Source organism: Tigriopus californicus, chromosome 7 (genome assembly GCF_007210705.1).
Source record: "Tigriopus californicus strain San Diego chromosome 7, Tcal_SD_v2.1, whole genome shotgun sequence".
Classification (NCBI taxonomy): domain Eukaryota; kingdom Metazoa; phylum Arthropoda; class Copepoda; order Harpacticoida; family Harpacticidae; genus Tigriopus; species Tigriopus californicus.
In genome coordinates this window covers 6,023,414-6,044,898 of record NC_081446.1, presented here as the reverse complement: position 1 = coordinate 6,044,898, position 21,485 = coordinate 6,023,414, and the positions used below count along the sequence as shown (strand labels likewise).

The 21,485-nt window shown below is 44.8% G+C and overlaps 1 protein-coding gene across 1 annotated transcript in view; it reads left to right on the top strand.

Annotated features, from left to right (window-relative positions):
* Positions 1-21,485, top strand: part of LOC131883547 (nephrin-like) — a 44,448-nt gene that overhangs the window by 19,692 nt on the left and 3,271 nt on the right. The window contains exons 7-14 of the mRNA XM_059231037.1: positions 596-784; positions 1,120-1,296; positions 3,139-3,453; positions 13,536-13,767; positions 13,987-14,207; positions 15,619-15,846; positions 20,159-20,441; positions 21,097-21,392. Coding sequence (XP_059087020.1) covers positions 596-784; positions 1,120-1,296; positions 3,139-3,453; positions 13,536-13,767; positions 13,987-14,207; positions 15,619-15,846; positions 20,159-20,441; positions 21,097-21,392 — 1,941 coding nt within the window. The remainder of the gene's footprint in view (positions 1-595; positions 785-1,119; positions 1,297-3,138; positions 3,454-13,535; positions 13,768-13,986; positions 14,208-15,618; positions 15,847-20,158; positions 20,442-21,096; positions 21,393-21,485) is intronic.

Below are 21,485 nucleotides of genomic sequence, written 5' to 3'. Positions count from 1 at the left end.
GTATAACGAATGGGACTGGACCCCTACACATCTAGCTGTACAGACATGCACTGATTTACGACGACCAATGCCATTTAAAGGCCAATTCCTGAGCAGTCATTTGAGTGAGTAAACCATTGAAAAAGTGATTTTTCTCAGCGTAGACCGAAGAAGAGGCTGGCCTTGGCAATGGGCCAAATACCTCTTAAGCCTCTGTCGGTTGGTTTGTAAGAAATGGTGACCAGGGATAGAAAATGAGCACCCTAAGATCTGAAAGCTTCCAAGAACGAGTGCATTCTTGGGCTGATATTGAACAGAAACTCTCAAAAATTGGAGAAGGAAATGAAAATTCTCCATCCAATATTTATCGCTCACTCCACGTGACTGCAGGCGCATTTGACCTCTTTCTCCGGATTTGCATTGGTTGGAGAGTTTAACTAAATTGCACGAATCCATGGAATGGCGATCGTGGAATTTGTTAGTCCAATTACGAAATGCTTTTGAGCGAACTCGATTGGCTTGATGTTGGTTTTCGAGTCGACTCGTGGATGAAACCATCCTTGTCCATGCTCATTGCATGCTTGGTTTCTCAATTGTTGAAAACCATTTCTTGCAGACCCTCCGAGGCCCCCAATACTCAGAGGAGAAGGCATTTCGGGAGGTGGAACAGGAGGAACAAGAGGCCTAGGGCCGTTTTCGGTCAGGAAGGAACAAGGCGAAAGCGTTCAGCTCCAATGTCTCTCCGAAGGCGGAAATCCCCTGCCTGAAATTCAATGGCACCGAAATGGAAGCCCGCTGTCAATTGGTAAGTCGTTTCAAACTCATGTGTTAGCTGCTTACTTACTCTCTTCACTTGAAAGCGATAGCATGTCGAGAGCCCCTCTTCTCCGAGGGAGGAAGGGAGGGAGGGTACCCATCTACAGTAATCCTCTCGTCATCACATTATGCTGAGTAAATTGTTAAGTGCTTGAAGCGCAAATGTATTTTCTCGTTCCCTCGTCATAATCATCATACATCCATCAAGGAATTGAAAGCCAAACAACCTTCAAATACTCTACTTCCAACTTGTACACAGGCTTAAACCACCACCATTTTCTCATTCACACACTTTCACTCTCTCTCTCTCTTTTTATTCCACAGGTTTTCCGGGTCAACCCGAGCTCCAAGTGATCGGTTCGATGAAACAAGTTAAATCCGTGCTTCAATTCAAAGCCCGGGCTGAGGACCACGAGGTTGTGTTCTCCTGCAGCTCGTTTTCGGCACAAACCATGGATTTTCCTTTGGTAACCGAGCAAAAGCTCAAGCTCAATGTGACTTGTGAGTAACTTTGTCCTTATCTTTGGAGCGGGGTTTGGGATCGCTCGACGATTCGCCAGGCTCTATGCGAATATTGAGCCTCGAAAAATGGACTTTGTTTCAACCAATATCTTGAGATTGGCTTTCAAACTTTATATGAAATTGTGCCCACTCTCCAGTTTCCTTGCCAAACCAGCAAGCTAGTCAGCCAAGCAAGCCAGGTGGAAAAGTGAATGGACGCAGGCCATAAAGTCCCCATCGGAAAAATGCATTTTTGCTTTAAATTAAAGGCCATCCAGCGGTGGCAGTCAGACTGCATGCCACAAACCAATGCAGTTTTGCAAAAGTCTGTGCGATGTTCGTCCATGTTCATTTCTTGATGATGATATTGTCCGCCGGATTCGTTTCCAAATGCAATGGAGAAGCATGAACCAAATTTGTGGATCACGCTTCTGTTCCACCAATCATGGTCCACTCACAAAAAACGACTTGCCTTCCCAGCCTTGCCAGCCCAACGAACGCCCAAGGCTCTTATCAGATCCCTTAACGAACGATCAAAAGGATCTGAGTGGGCTCCAAACTTTGAGTACGGGATGAGATCTCAATCTGATATGGCCTTGTTGTCCCTCTCGTCATCTTAAATTCACCCAATTCTTTGAAAACGGAACGTGAACATCTTTCCAGCATACGTAGACGTACAACTGTACGTACACACCAAGGTCTGATGTGCTAAATTTCACCGAAATGGGGCCTCATTCCGCCAACCAACATGCCTCAAGTCCATCCAGTGTGACACTTGTTAACTACACCAGTCCCAAAACAGTGCCAATGGGCGGGGAAGCTTTATGGGTTCACACGAGTTTGTCACATTGCTCTTGGTTTATTCGTGATGTTCTCGTAAAACAGCAGCAAGCGAAGAAAAACATGTTTCTGCTTTGAAACCTACGTGGAAACGTGGGCATAAACTAGAAGTTGAAGTTCCCACTCCACAGGGTGGCCATGTCATTTTGTGAGTGACCGTAAGATGTAGCCAATGAGCACTCGAGTGTCTATTGTAGTCGGGGCATGCGTTGGGGAGGATTTGAAATGGTCCGAATGTGACGTTAGCTAGCTCACTGAATGATTCGAATTGGTGCCATTCAGGCCCATGTTTCCAGAAAGTTTCTTTTTGTTTCCACCGATGGCAAAGTTTTTTTCTCTACCTCCTAGTAAACATTTTGTCCGTTGCTTTCTGGAAGCTCGAGAGATTTGTTGAGCCAGAGACAACAAACCGGTAAAAGAACCTAGAACCTAAAACATCAGTAAAGACTCAACAAGTATCAAAGAAAAACTTACATTGACTCTAGAGAGCGAGTGGAGACGAAGAGGTGGGCGGGGAGAATGCACGTGTTGTGCCTGTGCAGTGTCACGGACTTCTAGAGATGTGGACTGCGAACGGAAGCAAAAAATGTATCTCCTAAACCGTTCACTTTATTCCCAATAAGCCCTTGATACGACCACAAGATCTTGCTGAACAGATGACCTTGGCAAAATTTGAGCCCAAATCTGTGCTTAGGGAACTCAGGAGATGTGTCCAAAGTTGACATTAAAACGTTACATAAAATTCAAATTTTTGGCCTGCTCTTGGTCAGTTACATAAGCTTTTGACAACATAACTTCGACACCAACCATTTTTTAAGTAAATAATATTAAAATTGCCTTCCTTTTGATTGAAGAGATCTACGTTTCTTATTCCTTTTATTTTGACTATGACCAAGAGCAGGCTGATTTGGCGGAAAGCTCGTTCACAGTCCATATTTCTTGAAGTTCGTGGTAGTGTGTACCCTTAGCCTTAATGCTGGTTTATTTTGCGCTTCTTTACAGTTCCTCCTCAGAGGATCATCATCACGGGCTCGTCCACGGCCACCGCGGAAGAGCCGTTCGTCTTCCGCTGTCAGGCTTTCAATGCCCACCCACTGCCAAAGCTCCAATGGATCGTCAACGGACGGCATATCACCCAAGGGATCACTGTTGATAGGCACATCCCTACCTCGGGCAAATACGCCGATGTGAGCTCAGACCTGACCATTGAGTTCAGCCCCAATGAGAGCGTCGTGGCCATCACGTGCCAGGCTGTGAGTCAAGGCCACTTTGGGGATCCGCTTACCAAGAAGGCTGAGAAGGAGGTCGTGATACTAAGTAAGTTCATTTCCATTCCAGCATTTACCTTTTTCTGAATATCCACCGAGTATTTCAAACTCACACCGTCACGTCGAAAAGTATTTCCACATTATTGATCCAAGCTCCATTGGTATTAAATGAATGTCGAGAAACCTGAGGACAATTTTTGAGTTCATCAATATTGGTAGATATCGTTGTACTTCCCCGACAAAGATGTACGGATCCCAAAGTAAAACGTACTGGCAATCCTGAATCTTAGCCTGGAGCTACTTTTGCAATAGATTAAGATTCACAATGTCTTTTCGGAGGGAAACTAACTCAGGATAACTCAATGAATTCTTGGCATGAACGGAACAATGGACAGTACAAGAGGATTGAGGTCACTATTAGCCGAAACCTCTTGCCCCTTTAGCGCGCCTAGTTTGTATCAACTACATTCAGGGTTATTTGTAGCCGACATCACGGCGTCCAATAATCGACACAAAACTTTCCCGATAAAGAGGTGGTGGCGGTGGAAGTGGTGGACAACTGAATTCACACAGTACAAAGGGTTTTCCTTGGAAAGAGAGGGAAGTTTAGACACTGGCAGCACAGTTTAACCTCTCCTTGACGTCAGTGGGCATCGTTCGCATGGAAAAACTGTGGGAGAACTCACAAACCACACCAACCACCAAAACTACAACCACACTTTTACACGCACCCGTGGACAAGCACACGTGAAGGGTGCTCGGTATGCGTGGTAAATATTGCAGATATGAACCCCAAGTTTTCCGTCGTCCTCACCTTTTCAAAGGAAAAAACAAAGCTACTTGAGAAGGCATTTGCGAAATTCTTTATGATCAGAAGGGGCTGGCTAATCTGCTTTTTTGTACCTCCTTAACAACGATCCATGGCTTTTGAAGAAAGTTATCCCAGTTCTAGTAAGATTCTGAAGATACACGTGTGATCAGTGCCAGTGGGCCATTTTAAGGATCAACCATCAACTTGGTTGAACAAATGGGAACATGCCTTGGAAGTGAGCTACACCCGCCTAGTTGGCTTTGGCAATTGGTCAGTGGACTGAATGCATCTACTGGTATCACTTTGACTTTTTCCTGGACCAGTAAATGCCGCTGTAGCCATTTGGACAAAAGTTTGCTCATGTGCACAAGCTTGTTTAGTAAATATATTCATACCCTTAATTTAGGTTGTTAAGACTCTTGTTTGTTCGTTGAGTGTTTTTAGGAAGGTCACGTATCGGGCTAGTCCTCTTTTCCATCACATCTTACCTTTTCGTTATGAATCCCTAACTACCGGTTCATTTGAAACTGCATTGCTATGTCAGCATTCCTGAGCAATCGCATGAAATAAGATTTCCAGTCGGCATCTTATACTCAAAGCAAACCTTATATGGAGACATGCATGGAGCAATGCCATAATAAAATTTCATTTTCCATCCTTTTCCCAGTTTGACTCTGATATTGGGCCTTTTTATTAAAAAGACGATCACATCGAGCAAGTTGACAAAGAGAGTGAGAAAGAGAGAGAAGGAGAGCACTCAGCACCCCAGTCTGTCTATTCTCAGCACATTGCGGACATCTGTTGTCTTCGGCATCATTCTTGCCAAGCGATCCATATGCGTGCATGAGTCTCCATCCACTGAGCTGAGTCTCTGCTTCGTCCTCTTATTCTTATTCCTCGCCCATTTGGGCTTGACTTAAATTTGACGAGAGGATAAGGTTCCGAAGAATTTTGAGAACGGAGACAATCATCATCACTGTCATCTCGAGGAGAACTCGAGATGGATGGCAAAGCCGAGAGCGAAGGTCAACGGACGGTGGCTTTTTGTCGACCGATCAGATTTCTGTAGGGAAAACAGTTGGATAAACTAGGACTGGAGCGGCTGTCACAACCCGGGCAATGGGAAACCCCCGGAGATGTCTATGGGGAGCTTGGATGGAATCGGAATACCTGCACTGGGGAGACCAATCTTCGACGAGTTCGGCGTCAATTCTGAGATGGAAACTAATATTTTTCGAATTCCAGAATCATTGGAAAAACTTCCAATCTCTTTTGAGTGACACGTTCTACCTACCACCTTAGACAATTCAGAAATGGCGGAGATGAAACTTTGACTCGAGAACAGTTCAAAGGTGTATTTTTCGGCTCGCTGAAGCATGAATATGAACGAACCAACGAACGTGGTATTGGGATTTTTGATGGTGGTGGTGGTGGCCTGTGGTGGCCTGGTGCTCCCAAACTCTCTCAAAACATCTCCATTTCTCTTCGAGTGAGTCCTCCAATTTCCCAATTTTTAGTCAACAACATTCATCTTCTTACTCCACTATCAGCAGAGCAAAGAAAAAGAAATAAGACAACGAGGAGTACTCTCAACCTCTGGATTCAACATGCGAAAAATATACCGGAAAATCGGCTAAAGAACGGTAGCAATGTTTTCCTCCTTGAGGAATATTTTTACTCACTCTGCTCTCGTGTTTCCCTAAAGATATATTACCTTCCCTATTATTTGACTTATCACTCCAAAAATTAGTTGTTAGTTCAGCATTGGTTCAGCGTATTGGAGTTGGGCATGTTGGTGGCCCATTTATGCTTGTCATTCAAATATCCAAGTTGCGATGCAACGATAAGGCGCTTCAAATAGAGTAAAGAGGTCAAGGAAAAATAGTCTCAATTTAGTTTGCTGGTATTTCCGTATTTCACTTCCAAGACCTCTCAAGAGCCTCTTGAAGAAATGTTGGACCAAAGGGGCTCAGATAGGGGGAACCATCTCGAAAACCCTTGAGGTTCGCTATTGCAAACCTGGGTGGCTCTTCAGCCCTTCTTCCAAGTTTTTCTTCAAACACCAACAGGTATGTAGTAACTTAATGGGTGGGTAAACCATTAAAACACTACCAACACGAACGCTTTTTGATCCTTGAGCCAAAATGAGGTTTGTATTGACCAAACTGAAGGTCACAACCAAATTGTTGATGACGGGGAAGAAACTTGGGCGAAACAACAATTTTCCCAACTTACGATGTCACTTGATTCTCGGAATAATTGTTGAAGTTGGTTTACTAGGCTCCATTTGTTGCAATACAGCAGGATAGTCTTAATGTCCAGTCACTGGCAATTAATTTCATAAAAATGGTTAAGTGCAAAGCGGTTGATTTAGATATTGGCTTTTGCATTTTTTTCTGGGATGTAAATTAAAATTGTTGCTTGAAACGTGATTTTTTGAAAAAAAGAAAAGAAGCATACAAGAGAACAAACCACTTTTTGGTCAATGCAATAAACATGCATGCGTACAAATGACCACAACCACTCCTTCAGCATAGAAAACGGCACAACCGTGAAATGGAGATCCTGAAGAAGTCATTCACTTACAATTGGCATCTCATTGCTCTTCTTTGCTTCCCATGAAATGGAGAGTAACGGATCGCCGATCTGATCTTGGACGATGATGCGCCCAATGTTCGGTGTTCACGCCAGTACTTTTGGCTCTCTCAGAGCAGCATCCCCGAGAAAACCGAGGACCATCGAGAGAGCTTAGCTACTTGATCATCCCAATGAAGATGACCCGTAACGTCAAACGGAGTCGTTTTACACTGTCCATGTGCAAATTGATCCTCCCCCGACGAACATTCTTCATGTCAAATTGGAGCGTTTTCGTTAAAAGTAAATTCAAAATGCTCAGAACTAACTTCGATTGGATAGTAAAGAACGGCATCCTCTCGAATTGCATCTTTTTGAACACGGCTGTTTTTTTACATGTCGATTGTAATATATGTGCAGTAGGGGTGCTTCAAGAAACATGAAGATAATGCTAACTTGTGAAGGGACATCGAAACACTTTCACAAATACTTTATGACTCCTTTCGAGCGACAAACCAAGTGTTGATCAATGTACTCCCCTCATTAATATCAATTATGATGCTTGCAATGAGTACACGCATTTTAGGATCACATACTTGACCTTCGTAAGACACAACCAACGAGGTCCCATTCAGAATAAGTCCATTCACATTGAGGAACTAGAAGTAATACATTTGTACTGTGTTCGGTCAGACCTACTCTCGGATTCGGGGTTGATGTTATTGCCTTAAAGGTCCATTTTAGATGGTCAATTTGCTCAAAGAGACCAGACCTCAGAGATAGAGAGAAAGTTACTTGCTGCCATCTTCCCAGAGACAGAAAGAAGGAGGGAAGGAGAAAGAGAGAGAGAAAGTGAGAGAGAGGGTTTCTGGGTTTCCATCTATTTTGTGATTGATCGAAGACCAACTTTCCTGCTCTTTCTTGGGCTCAGGCTGCCAAGAGATTCCTATATCTTACTTACAATAATGCTGAGCCTTACTGCATTCTCTCAAACTCCCGATGGGTTTATTTTCAAAGGTTTTTTTTTTTTGTTTTGGGAAACTGAAGACAACAGCTAAGCTATGTCGAGTCATAGCATTGAAGCTGACAAAGGACGCGTATCCTGTGAATGTAGTGAGCAATGATGCGAAAATGACTTAAACGGTTCCTCTTATCTGAATAGATCGAGCCAAGTGGGTTCCAAGCTCCTTATTCGTACACGAATACATACATACATACCTCACTCTTGGCTTCAACATTGCTCCAATGGTCTCCCCAAGATGCCTTTGATGATGGATAAGTCGGATTGACCGCGTACGCAAATTGAGGCCTAGCTCCCGCAAATCAGACGAAAATTCCCACAAAAGAATGATTTTCTGGGTCAGTTCCACCCAAAAGAATGCTAGTCAGACAATAAAGCTGATAATGTTCTGTGGAATGGAACAGAAAGGAGAGCCACGGGATTGGCCCGGTTCTGACGTGGGAAACTTGGAGAGTATTGGGACAAAATTGTGAACCTGTTACGAACAGGGTTGTTCCGTAATCATGTTAGCTCATCTTAGTCGCTCTTCATAAAATCAATGGCTCTCGTAACGAAGGGTTGGTGGTTGGGTACATTGCGCGTTACGAACAAATTTAGTTCCTTTAAGTCTTTGGCTTACTGAATAAACACAACATGAGACGAGGACGAAGGGAACATGCTGGGCCGTTGGAAAGGGATGAACAGACCCAAGTCTCAGACTCTTTTTTAGCCACGTCGTCGTCGTAGTCGTTATTGTTGTTTAAAGTGCTATTGTAGTTGTACTTTTTTCAATTCTGGCCACGTTTCCATTTTATCTTCCTGTTTGGGGATTTACAGTAAAAATGTGTATGTCCGTGACCTACAATACAGTAGAGTAAATCTGAAGTGACAAGAAATGTGCAGCAACACTTGCATCCAATCAGGCGACAAAAGCCCCTTGAGCATATTCGACACCAAGAGCCTTGTGGACATGTTCTACTCCCCGACCTTCGTTTTTGGAATGTTTAAGAATTCATTAAAAAGAAATGTGACTGCCCAGCTAACAAAGGGCCTCCTCCTCTTTATCCCTTTAGTGGCTTGTTTTGGCGAAAAACACACCACAGGCCTTTCGAACAAAAGGGCGAGCAAGAGACGTGAAACGAGCCTATCTAAATATTGAGGAATAAATAGCTGATGAGGAGGGGATCTCATCAGCTAGGGTTATGACAGAAAGCACCCACAACCAGCATTGGCCTAAAAGTGAATGGTCTAGACGTGAATCAACCGTTCAATTAAAGCAAGATGCCAAAGAATCTGTGCCATTTCACTCAAATATGCTTTTAAATACTTAGCGCACAATCTGACCTGGATTAAGTGTTCGAAAGTGTTAGGAAAGTGCCTGTCGCATTGGCATTCAGTTGTTCAAAAGAAAAACAAGGAGCTTTGCCCTTGCCCTGCCCTAATCTGCCCTGACCTGCCCTAACCTGCCCTGCTCTACCATATCCTGTCATGCTCTACGTATTAAGCCATGCTTGCGATTCTGACAGTCCGATCTCTTGGCGGGGGAGATGATGTTACAGCGTCGGAGATGGACATCTGTTGCGAGCGAGATGGCATGGAACCGCTGTGAAATGATAGCACCAGCTCTCCTTCCCATTCCTGCAGTTCTTCCCTCGAGGATTCTAATTCCTCTCGAGAATCCCCTTGTGAATAAATGCATAAGCTAACGTCGAGAGCCACTCGGGCAACTTGTGGAGAAGTCCAAGTGGCTGAAGATGGTGGACGGCCTTTTAGTCCGGCTCACGTACGTTCTGTTTAGCACTTGTACGGTGATTCGCCAAGAGCCATTGTCGAATCATTCTCGCTTTGTGCTTGCAGTCATTATATGTAACTAGTAGTCACTCACATAAAAACGTCCACACTGGCAGTTGGAACCGGGCTTGAAGTGATACTACTCGTTGAGGCATGGCTGCATTATTCTCCATTCAAATCCAGAACGACGTGATGTACGTATACGAATGCCCAGTGTGTACCTACCTCAATGCAAGAGAAATTGCTCTCAAGTCTGATCCATCATCGCGACTTGACGTCCGTGCTCAGCGGTTTCAGTGACCACGTTAGGGTTGTCACGCTTGAAAGTCAGGTGGCCGGCGGTCGGCCTTGGTGGTCGGCAGCCCACTTCATTTTCTCGCCCAAAGTTTGAGACCTCACTCTCAGATTTACACTCAACAGGAGAAACTCGGAGAAGTTTGCAAAGGCGTTGGCGAAAAATCCCCTCCTGGCCTCGTCGCGGTGGTCTTTCCTGCTCTTGAGTTCAAACCCCATATCAAGAGCAAACATATCAAATATTCCCAAGTACTCATCATTGAGATGCAGGTTGTTGAGGATAGTTGCAAGTGGTGCGTGGGCCTCAAGGACGTCTCAAAGAGAGAGTTAGCACTCCCAGGAAAGAAAGAAGGACAGATGGAAAGGACAAAGAATGGAAGAGAGGATAGTAAGAAGTTTGGCCATTTTCTAGCATTTCCATGAAGAGTGTGCAAGTTGTGTATGATCATGCACCAAGGGAAGCAAAAATCGGACAGTCCCCCTCCGTCTGTTTGTCACTGAATCAAATGAACAGAATGGACAACTGATTAATCTAGGCCCTCCTTGTACTTCACACCGTGCGTACCTTTGAGTGGAAAGAAGCTGACCGGGATTCGTCTCTTTCTTGACGACGTCTGGCTTGCCAGCCAGAAATCAATTTGTTTATTTCATTTACTCAGCCCCTTAGGAAATTCTCAAGACCGTCTTGGCCTTCAAGGGTCCTTCTCAAAGTCAGTCACAAAGTCTATTACCACGGCTAACCAAGCATTTCTTGCCTCTGAGGGAGGTCGCCTGTATTTGGCCAGGACAAACAGGGTGGATGGCACGTTCCACCAACTAGCCTGGTCTATGCAGGGATGCTATCAAAATACACTCAAAATGAAAATTCGAAACGCACTCAATATTGTCCTGAGACTGTACGTGGTTGTGAGCTTGGGCCCAATTCATGAAGGCAACCACTAGCCAGGCTTCCCACTGAAATGGTGAGAGGTAAATCAAGTTGTGGGTTCGACTTCCCGGGTCATCTCAGATCGATGTATGGTGGGTGGTCATGATCCAATAGCAAGCTATTTGACTTGTCCACATAGAACCGTGCTTGATTACCTGAAGAACAACTCTTTCAAATAAAGCTTTCCGTAGACGAGAAAAAAAAGTTGCATCCACTGAGTGAAGAGATGAAGCCATCGAAGGTTATAACAAACCTGGTCCTCAAGTCATATCTGAGGAGGAACCCCCGGGTATTATATGGCCTTGAAAATTGCATGTTTGCGTTTCTCACACAGTGCTTCGCTTTGCTTTCTTTATCACCCATTAATGTTCTCTCGTAGCAAATGTAGGTACTCGAGTCCCTCTCGTTCAATGGGACATCCCACTAGGGAATTCATTTCTATATACGTGCCCTTGATGATGTGTTGTATGATGTGTTATGGAAGCGAAAGCGATGAACACTGCAATTGGTCGTGCTAGCTGCTCACCTCTATCTACGACGGCACCACGTGAACATGTACCCTACGAGCGAACGTACATACATATTACATACAGTTACTCCCTATTACTCGTCCGTATGAACGTGGCGGTTCTCGTACATCAACCCGCAATGGTGAACGTGTCCACAGAGTATTGTAAGTATGCTAGTAAGTGAGTGAGCGCGTGAATGGGCATTTTTTGTGTGTGGCTTCCATTTGCTGAGCAAATTAGTTCACATCGAGAAAGGCAAAGGAGCGTGACGTGAGCGAGGGTGTGCATTTGGGCCCCAGGGATTGGTTTGAAATCAGAGAGCCTGGGAGCCCAAATTAATGGTCACTCAAATCTCTGTGGGACTATTTACTTTCGTGTGGGGTCTCATGCATGAATGCATTGAGGCCAAAGATGGGCCTAGAGGTCACGCAACAGCAGAGCAAGAAGCATTCAGTTGACAGAGTCGATTGTCCTTTACGACATGGTGAGTGCAGCAAAGCCGACATGTAACCTCAATGACCCACTACCAAGCCTTTGGCATCTATCTCAAGATAACCTTCAACAATAAGCCGATTACGCAATGAGGTCATTGGCCATGTCACTACGTTAACTAACCTAAACGATGTCTGAGATCATGAAAAACGTTTAGAAGCATCAAGAAAGCCTCGCTTTGTTCTATGCAGTACATGGTACCACGTAGTACGCACTGTTCCTCATATCCATCTTTCAGAATGTCGATTATCTCGCCTGTGTCCCAAGCCTTGTCATTGATTACTTTCGCTTCCACATTGTCCCCTTAGTAATCCACTTCGGCGAGGTTGTTTGTTAACTGACAACTACCGAGATGTCCGTCTTACAAACCACGAACTCACTCGGAGAGAAACAGAAAAGGAGGCTTATCTTTGTCAGAAGTTATTGGACACGCGAACATTCTTGCACTTCATGACAATGTTCTAACAAAGGCCCTTTCCGTTTCTCTTCTATGTATTCGCAAGTACCTCCGTAAAGGGGAGAAAGTGGAGCAAAAGCTTTTGAGTTGGCCATGCCAAATGGCTAGTTGAAGAAGCCTGTTCTCGTCAGTTACTATATACTTCCAGTTTTGCGCCTTGACCAAATTTGAGATAACCAAATAACATGGATTAAAACCAATACGTTCATGACATTTAAAAGATTCAAATGCTATCTATCCTCAAGCGTTCCTTGGATGAACCCCGTCAAGGCGAAAAAAAACACCAACCTTGCCGGTCAATGTACTTTGCAAGCATGTACTTGAGGCAGTTATAAGTAATGACTTTTTTCAGACTGAGATGCAACATTAATGGTCAGTACCAACTACAATTTGTCTTGAGACACTAGGGAAGAAAGCTGGACAATGCACAATCCTCCTCAGACGCAAGAATAGTCTGGAATGGCTCTGGCTAATTAGACATCGAATTGTTTCTGAACTCATCGACAATCGCATCATCTGGCGATGTCATTTGATAGAAGAGAATTTCAGAGCTTTTTCTGAGCTCTCCTTCCGAGTCTTTGGGATACAGATAATGGTGCTCACAGAAGTTGCAAAATTTGCACACTTCCTTAGATTTGCTTGCATTCTCTCTTGTGATGGCCGAACAATTGAGTGACTATTGAACTGATGGCTTCTCGTCCTCTTGTCGACTCGGTCATAATGGCCATTGTTAGCTCACTTTTTCCCGCCAGATTGTTCTATTTCGTGATGATCCAAAATCACAAGGACAGTTCCACAGCCTTGGCTCATTCAGAGGGACACTTCTGGGTTTTATGAGTTGTGCAAGCACCAGCTGTTCCACCTCAGCCAGATTTTGACTTGGCGTGGGGAACACCAGTTTGGTATGTTCTTGAGGGACAGAAATGTGGAAGCTTTGGGGGCAATGCTCATCGGCCCGCCTCAAATACGCAATTGCCCTTCCGGAGCTAAAAACGGCCGTCCTCACGTTATTAAGAGCGATGGCGAAGTTGGTGGGACACAGATTCCTGCCAATATAAAAATCCCACCCTCAAGGAAAGGCGAAAAGTTGCCCACTGATTTATTTCCATGGTCAAAAAATGTTGTCAGACATGGAAACTTTTTTGGGTCGGAATAGAACCGGGATTGCGAGCGTGACCCTGGACAAAACAATCTTGACCTTTGAAAAGCAGATTTGATGTTCCACTTGCAGTATTCTCAAGTGCAGTAATCTAATGTCGCTTTTTTTACTTCCAGAGGCGCCGAGCGCACCTTTGATCCGTGGTCTGCCTCAGAACAAAACCCTTCGTGAAGGCCAACTTCTGACCTTGACCTGTGAGTCTCTGGACGGATCCCCTAAGCCTCACTTGAGATGGTTCATCGACGATCAAAGGGAAGAGATTAAACAGGCCAACTACACTCATCTTCCCTATCCCAAGTCGATGCTTCAGATCGTGACCTCTAGAGAGGACAATAACAAGCTATATAGGTATTGTTTACCAACGATCCTAATCAGACATCTATGCCAATATACTGTGTGCACACGATTCAAAAAGTACCCGCCATGTCGTCATCTCCTTCGTACCCAACATGAAACAGTTTTAGTTCATAGAAAGATTCACCAACCCTTCCTTATACAAAGTCCAATGCTGGCCATAACTCATGAGCGAGCCAGAGAGGGAAAGACTCACCAATATCGATGTTTCAGGTGTGAGGCCACCAACACTGCCAACCTATTAAAACCCGTGTTCGCCAATATTCGATTCAACGTTTTCTTCCCGCCCAAATCGTTGGAGATCAAGCTCGAGCGTCCGGAGACCCATTTTAACTACGACAGAACACGAGCCTTCAAACAGGCCAAGAAATTTAGCGACGCCAAGTACAAAATTGTGATGGCCGGAGAACTCATCCGCCTTCTGTGTGTGTCAGGTGAGCATCGTGTTGACCCATTTGCAGTCGCTTCCATTGCCACCAGCCTCACCAACCTCGCTCGCTACTCATTTCACCTCCCATCTCGAGCATATGGTTACATCTGCCAGTAGTTAAACGGCTCTCACGCCAGACATCCCTCGCCTCCTTCCCTCCTTCCACTTTTTCGTGTATCCTCAAAAGAAAATGGCCTTTTAAAGGTCGGTTGTTGGTGCTCGAGACCAATCACCATGTTGCAGGTCTCTTTCTTGGACTTGGAATATGTGCATAACGACGCCACCACTTTGTGCCTCTGGCTCCTCTCACTCTTCCTCTTTCCCCCATTCTTTGTTCGTTCTCTCCCTCTTGTGTTTGTATCGTGTCAAAGCTTGACTTTGGCCGCAGTCAAAGGCTGATCTCGCTTTGAGAGCCTCGTTTGTTGTCCACCAGGGCTGAGAGGGCTCAAGATGAGAAGATGCTTCTGATATTTTTGAATGAGAGGTCCTCTTTCCCTCTTCCTTCAGGAGACATTGATGGGTGGGGAATTATTTGTAGCGACAGTCTCAGATGGACCTTTCGAGTTGGGGGGATACGTACAGAGGCGGGAAGCGAAGGCATATCAAAAACGTGACAGACCAATGGTTTGTCGAGTCTCGTTGGATTGACCGCGAATATTGGCAGTACTGGCAGCCGAATAAATTTAGCCCTTGAATGTGCGAGGCTCAAAGTTCACTTGCAACAAGATCGCCTCTTAGACAGGAACACGAAATGTGCAACATGGTTGAAAATACAGTACGTACTGTAATGGCACACGAGTTTAAGTGCATCAAAACTCCCTTGCCAATTCTCCCCAAAGCGAATAAGAGACCGAGATAGAGGTAGGAAGGATAGAAGGTCGCCCAAAAAAGGAAGGGGCCACTGAGACCTTTGTCCTTTATGCAAAGGACGGGTGGCCTTTACTAGCAGAAACACTTCTTAAGACCAACAATCTCCAGTTAAGGTCGCTGTTGTTGTTTCTGTTGCTTGCCAGCTTACGTTTTTGGACGGGTTTTAGGGTTTAAGCGAATCGTTTTTCAAGTTAAAGTGAGAGCCAGCCACCTGCTGCTCTGAACTGCTGAACTGGCACTACGCAGTTGAATGAATATTTGATAAAAAAAAACGTCTCGACAGAACAAGATCAAAAACCACCTACCTGCGTGGAAAGCCTTTCTTCCCCAAGTTTCGAACTCCTTGTCCACTTTTACTAATGCTAGCTACCTCAGATTTCATCCCATTGGCTGGAGACCTCCTCGATACACCTCCGTTCGTGTGTTAACTCGTTCGTTTATTCGTTCGTTCCACATCCCTCTGATGTACTCATTGTGCCAGTGTCTCAATACAATTCCATAGCCGTAGCAATATTTCTTGCTCAAATCTGTTCTCGCATTTTCAGATAGCTCCAAACCTCGTCCACTGTTTCGATGGACAGAGAACTCAGTGGTGAAGGATGCCAATGAGACGGATTTCAAACCTTCGGTGTTCGGTGGAGAGGAGATCCGATCTGTGATGGAATTTCGTGCTCGACCAGAGCAAAACGGAAATGTCTACGAATGCTTTGCTCACAATCCCACCATTGAAGTGCCTCATGAAATAAGTGCCAAAATCACCCTTGTTGTCTTATGTGAGTACCACCATTCTCTCTCAATGAACTATAACGGCCTTGACAAGGCAACTTAGATCTCAAAGTTTTGGGATTGAGAGACAGGCCTCCCTCTGCGATGCAGTGGCCCATGTCTCACTTAATAAGCAAGTTCGTTTGATATTGGCCATCTGGGAGCTGGTTTGGTCTCTTGAAATTGTGTGCGTCCGTCGACCAGTGGCTGAGCAATGAGGCCTCGACCAAGCAAGTTTTCATAATGGGTGGAGAAAGCAATGAGAATGAAGAATATGAACGAATACGTTTGTATTCATAAAGATGAGTTCCAGTTTTTGAACTCCTCATCCTTCAGGAAGTCTTTTCAAAACAAACGATGAATCGAACGATTGCCAAAATATGAAGCTTAGCACAATCACGCAAGCATAAGCTACTCAGCAAAAATTCTTGGTTGGCAATTTTCATCCGCTAGCCCCCGCTCCATTTCTAGTGGTCTTCAAGGCCAATAAAGATGTTCATGGACCAGAAAGAAATACTGCTAGCCAAGAAGAAAAAAAAAAGTTCAAGCTCTCAATCAAGGCAAAAGGGGTTTCTCTTCTACAATTAGATTTCATCTTCTTCGCTCAGTCCTCCTTTCTGCCTGTTCCTCTGACAATCTTGATGAAGAGGAGTCCACGAGCTGTCGTTCGGGGGCATCACTTCGATGAGAATGAAAGCAAAGCCTGAGTGAGAGTTGTCCATCAGCTTGTCAGGGAAGACTGTCTTCATCAGGACTCGGAAAAGATTTGGCTTGAACAACCTGGCGACAAAAACCACGAAGATCGTAGTCTTGAAAGAGGAGAAAAACTTCCACTCAGATATCCTGTCGAGCATCTTGAACACCCGTAGCTACTGCCAGAATGGGATGACAACATTTAAATTAATTTTCCACTTTCAAAGGGGCCAAAAAAACAACCAAGTTTTCCTTGGGCGTCTTCTCTTAGATGGTTTATCTGGGGCTGACAAATACTTGGGACAAAAGCCAGCACTTCTAACTTAAAGATAATTCTTGAGCAGAAAAACAGCTAAATTTGCATGGGTCTTCTTCATATCCTGCCGAGCTAGCAGACTTTCTAAAAGCTGCACGCTATATAGTACAGTACAGTACAGAACAAGTGACGTTGAACGATCGGATCACTGCTAAACGAGGAAAGAAGTGAAGTGTGCCTCCCTAGAGCCCGACCTACGTATAGTAGACGTTCATTGGATCTGATTAATAGTGTTTGAAGGAGTCCCCAATCCTTTGAGAGCTTTGAGAGCCACCTTCAAGCCAAATGGATGTCGATCAACAGGATATGGAGCGTTAGTTTATGTGAACGTGGGAACGGAAGGTCGTCTATCCATTTCCAATATCCTGTATCAGTACTCCTCATCGCTGATTGTGGTTCTCTCTCTCTCTTTATTAGGTCTCGCCTAGAGCGAAATCATGTACTGCTCCAAATTTGCGGCGGTGGTTGCTATGAAAGCCTCTAATGTTTGGTGTGCCCTTGTTACCTCTTTTTTGTCTTTTCTTCTTTCGCTGTCTCTTGTCGGTTGTCTCTTCTTTCTCTTTCTCTTGAGAACAAACTGGGCACGATTGTGGCCAAAGCCATTCAACGGCCTTTGGAATACATTGGCCAATGTCTTCGCGTCCGCCGTCGTCCTTTGGAGGATGCTGAATGGATCATTTTAACGATATTGAGCCAACTTTCCTTGCCTCTTTTTCTTGATCTGAATAGCATTGTGCCCTGGATCTAATCCCGGTCTCTGTCTTATCCAAGGAGGCGTTCGTTGTCTCAGGCCATTGTTCCCTCATTGGATTCTTCATCCATAAAAGTTTTTCGTTATAAATTATCGGAATCCACATGAATGTGTCAGTCGGGTCGGCTACTTCACACGCGTTCTCAATTGTTTGTGGGTCGTGTTACGCGTGTAGAAAAAGGCGCTACTCAGTTTCTAAGATCGACACCTCACAGGCACACAGACACACCTGAGCTCACGTTCATTTTCGCCTGAATTCCACACATATGCTTGGCTGGTTGGAAGAGGTTCACAGAATATAATACCACCACCACCACCACGACCAGCCAACCAACCAACTCGGTCCTTTTCTGTCTGTGTTTCCCCGAAGAGTATGTGTCAGAGATAAATTTCTGTATGAAAACTTTTCCCTCTCCCTTATCCTGGTTCCTTCCTTTCAGTGAGGGCGATTTGAGAAGGAACAGTAGAAGGCTTGAGCAATTTGATGCTAAGGTTATCTCAAGCCATTCATCTCTTGTGGGCGGGAAGTCTGCTTAAATAGGTTATTAATCGCTCATCTTTTTATTCCCCTTTTCGCTTAATAACCTTCAAGACCAAAATCGGCGACATTCATGCAAATATAAACAAACGAGAAACCCTCCCACGAGGATTGTGACGCTGGGATACCTCACACACACACACAGAGTAGGAATTGAAATCTATGAAATCGTAATCATCAAAGAGTATCTTGTTGAACAGATACGAGTACGAGAATGGAGAGGAACTGGTTCTGCTCAGTGTATAAATCATACAGTTGGGAAAATGAGTTCTTTTGGTCTATATTCTCGGTTTCTCTGTTGCTGGAGGACATCTTGTAGCATCAAGGCCAGAAGGACTTTTAGATGCTATATGATGCTGTTGACATGACTGGAAAGCCATAAATAATGTGCTTTTCTCTGTGCCTTCGTGATTCCTTGTGGACATGGTCCTCAACGTAATATTTGCTGTCTTCAGTCACAGAATTTCAGTTCAATGAAAGCTCTATGACTCTACCAGAAGTTGCGGTTCTTGTTTTTTGGCAAGCGATGCCGCTGTCCACTTGCAACCAAACCGGAGCCAGATTTACATACGAATACTGTCTTGGCCGTCAGTCACATAACTGACACAGGCTTTGGTAACCATGGAGCTCCGCAATTTCCTGCTCGTGGAGCCGACTTAATCGCAGGGTTACTACTTTGGGAACAGTCTCTTCTTGTTCGTTCATTCATGGTCATCTTGATCGAAACCATACTCCATCTCGATTCTTGAACATTGTTGTCTGTCCTTGTGGCCATTAGTCGGGATGGTGGATGGCCTGGCTTGCCTGATGGAACCCGCAACTGGGCTGTTTCCATATGGAACATTGTTGAGGATGATGATGACCTTGCTTGTTTTTTCTGCTCTTCTCGACAAGAATTGTGTTGGAAACTGCGTAAAGCTGGCTTTCTGTCGTGTGTTCCCAACATTCTGACATAAAAGAAGGAAGATGCAAAAAGGAAGGGAAAGAGAGGGCTAAGTGTAAAACTGGACACAGCGTAGCAATGCATGCATACATTGGCCATGTATCAACGAATTCACCAGATTGTAATAGCCAATCTCATTTTCATGGAATGTACAGTAAGCACTACACCAACAAGCCCTCTTGGTTTCCAGAATGGTCAATCATCCAAGTAAGGAGATATCTATACCAGTTTCATTGCCACCATCTCAAGATAATTTTGTGGCGTCAAGGCGGATGCATATTGAATGTATATGGTAGTATGTACGCTAGTATGCGTGTGTCCTGCGTGTGTACGGGTGTCCGTCCTTCTTGCCAGACCCCTCGAGGGTCCATAGGGCACCACTATGAACTGTACATGTTCATGCAGTAACATGCGAGTCCGACATCCTCCTACTCCTCCTCCTCCTCCTCCTCCGGCTGAATACGTTCAGCATCTCCCGAGTACATGCTTGTCTTCGGTGGTAAAGCGAAATAGGAGGATTCTTCTGTGCCTCTGGCAACTGAGAAATAAGTCAATTTTGTTGCGACAACAAAGCTCCGCCCAAGCTCTACTTTATATGAGTGTTATGGGCAACTAGAAAAGCCCCCAAACTAATAACATTCATACCAGAGCATATTTGATCTCCACAATTCAAAGGAAGGCACCATCAAAAAGCGCTATGGAAGTATGCACTTTACACCATCATGAGATTGGCTTATCTAGTGGGGAGAAAGCAAGCCTTGCAACTGATTCTTGAATCTTACCTTTCACTTTTAACTCTAGGCTAAGTGCATTTTTGAATTTTACAGTCACTGGAGTAAATGCATATCTACTAAGAAAAAGCTTTGTTCTGCACCAGATGGGCCAAGAATCTTTTGGTAGTCTGAACGCGCACTTCCAATAGCTGAATCGTCGTTCCACTCCACGGTTCCATAAAAGGAACAAACTTGCAAATCGGCCTTAGCTTCCTATTGTTTGACGACCCCCGCGTCAGAGTGAAGAAAGGCTGCTTCAAGCTGAGACATCCAATTTAATCATCGTCATTGGTCATTACTTTCCAGTCAAACCCATATTCCCTGCCGAGGTCATGGGTACCTATACCGTTGTAGAGGGCGAGTCTCGAAACTTGAGCCTGAAGGCCACTGGCAATCCACCCGAAATCGAGTACGCCTGGACTTTCCCTTCGTCAGCCGAGAAGAACCGAATTCGCCAGCTCAAGCACCGTTTGACCATAACTGACACTCAACGATCAGACGCAGGCAATTACTTCGTGACGGCATCAAATAGCTACGGAGACTTCAAGACCAACATCTCCGTTTATCTAGATGTGCTCTATCCACCCAAGTGAGTAATTAGTTGGGGATCGTTTCTTGAGTGTTTGCGAGTTGCTGTATCTGGTCTTGTCCCATCTTGTTAGGACCAAGCTATCGCAAAATGACATTAAAAAAAAACACGCATAAATTTGGCATCGCTGGGCGAAGGTCCTTATCTCCTAACCTAATCTTATAATGCTAGGACGACCCATGTGCTCGATTCCTAAGGCCTAATTATCCTGGCCTCACTACAAATACCCTGGCAAAAGCCTAAGGAGATAATGACAAAATAGTTAATGAGGGTAAAACCATCGAAACCAGGGCGACGGAGGAAGCTTGGGAAAACCCTGCGAGTGTTCTCTGAGGGGGAACATTCCATGCATAGACGAGCGAAATAAATAGATGCAAAAGAGAGCCGTTATTCGAGCTTGGAGTGCATTCATTCTCAATGAGTAGGGCGAGTAGCAGACCTCTTTAGGAGGGCTATCAGGAGAACCGGGCACGATATCTGCCCTAAAAAGGAAACATCTTTTCAACAAGGCGAGAAAGTGCACTTTTTTTGCACGCGATAAAGGCCCAACCAGAAAATAGATCACGTACTTTCATCAAAAGTGATAAACGCCTTTTGCACCTGAATCAGAAGAGCATGACTCCGAATGACACCCCCTCTTTTTCTCGTTTTACAGGATCAATTACATCACTCCGGATCAGACTATCGTCGAGGAGTCCAAGGCCGAATTTCGGTGCTCCATTCAAGCCAATCCATTCACGGACGACACGATCTCGTGGCATTTACCTGATCGTCCCGGGGGTCTCCTGGCTTGGCGAAGTCGTAAGGAGGTGTCTGTGGATGTGATCAACCAGACTTCGACCCTGACAATCCATTTTGCTAACCGTGAAGATCGTGGTCGAGTGGTGTGCATGGCCAATAATGGTGTTCGTGGTGTGGAGGTTACCAAGACTTCTAGCCTCATCATCAATCGTAAGTCAATCTAACTAAATCGACTGGTTTGATAGCTTTTGGTTCGTTCTCCCTCCCTCCTAAGTCGAGAGCAATTGATGGACGGGAAAAAAT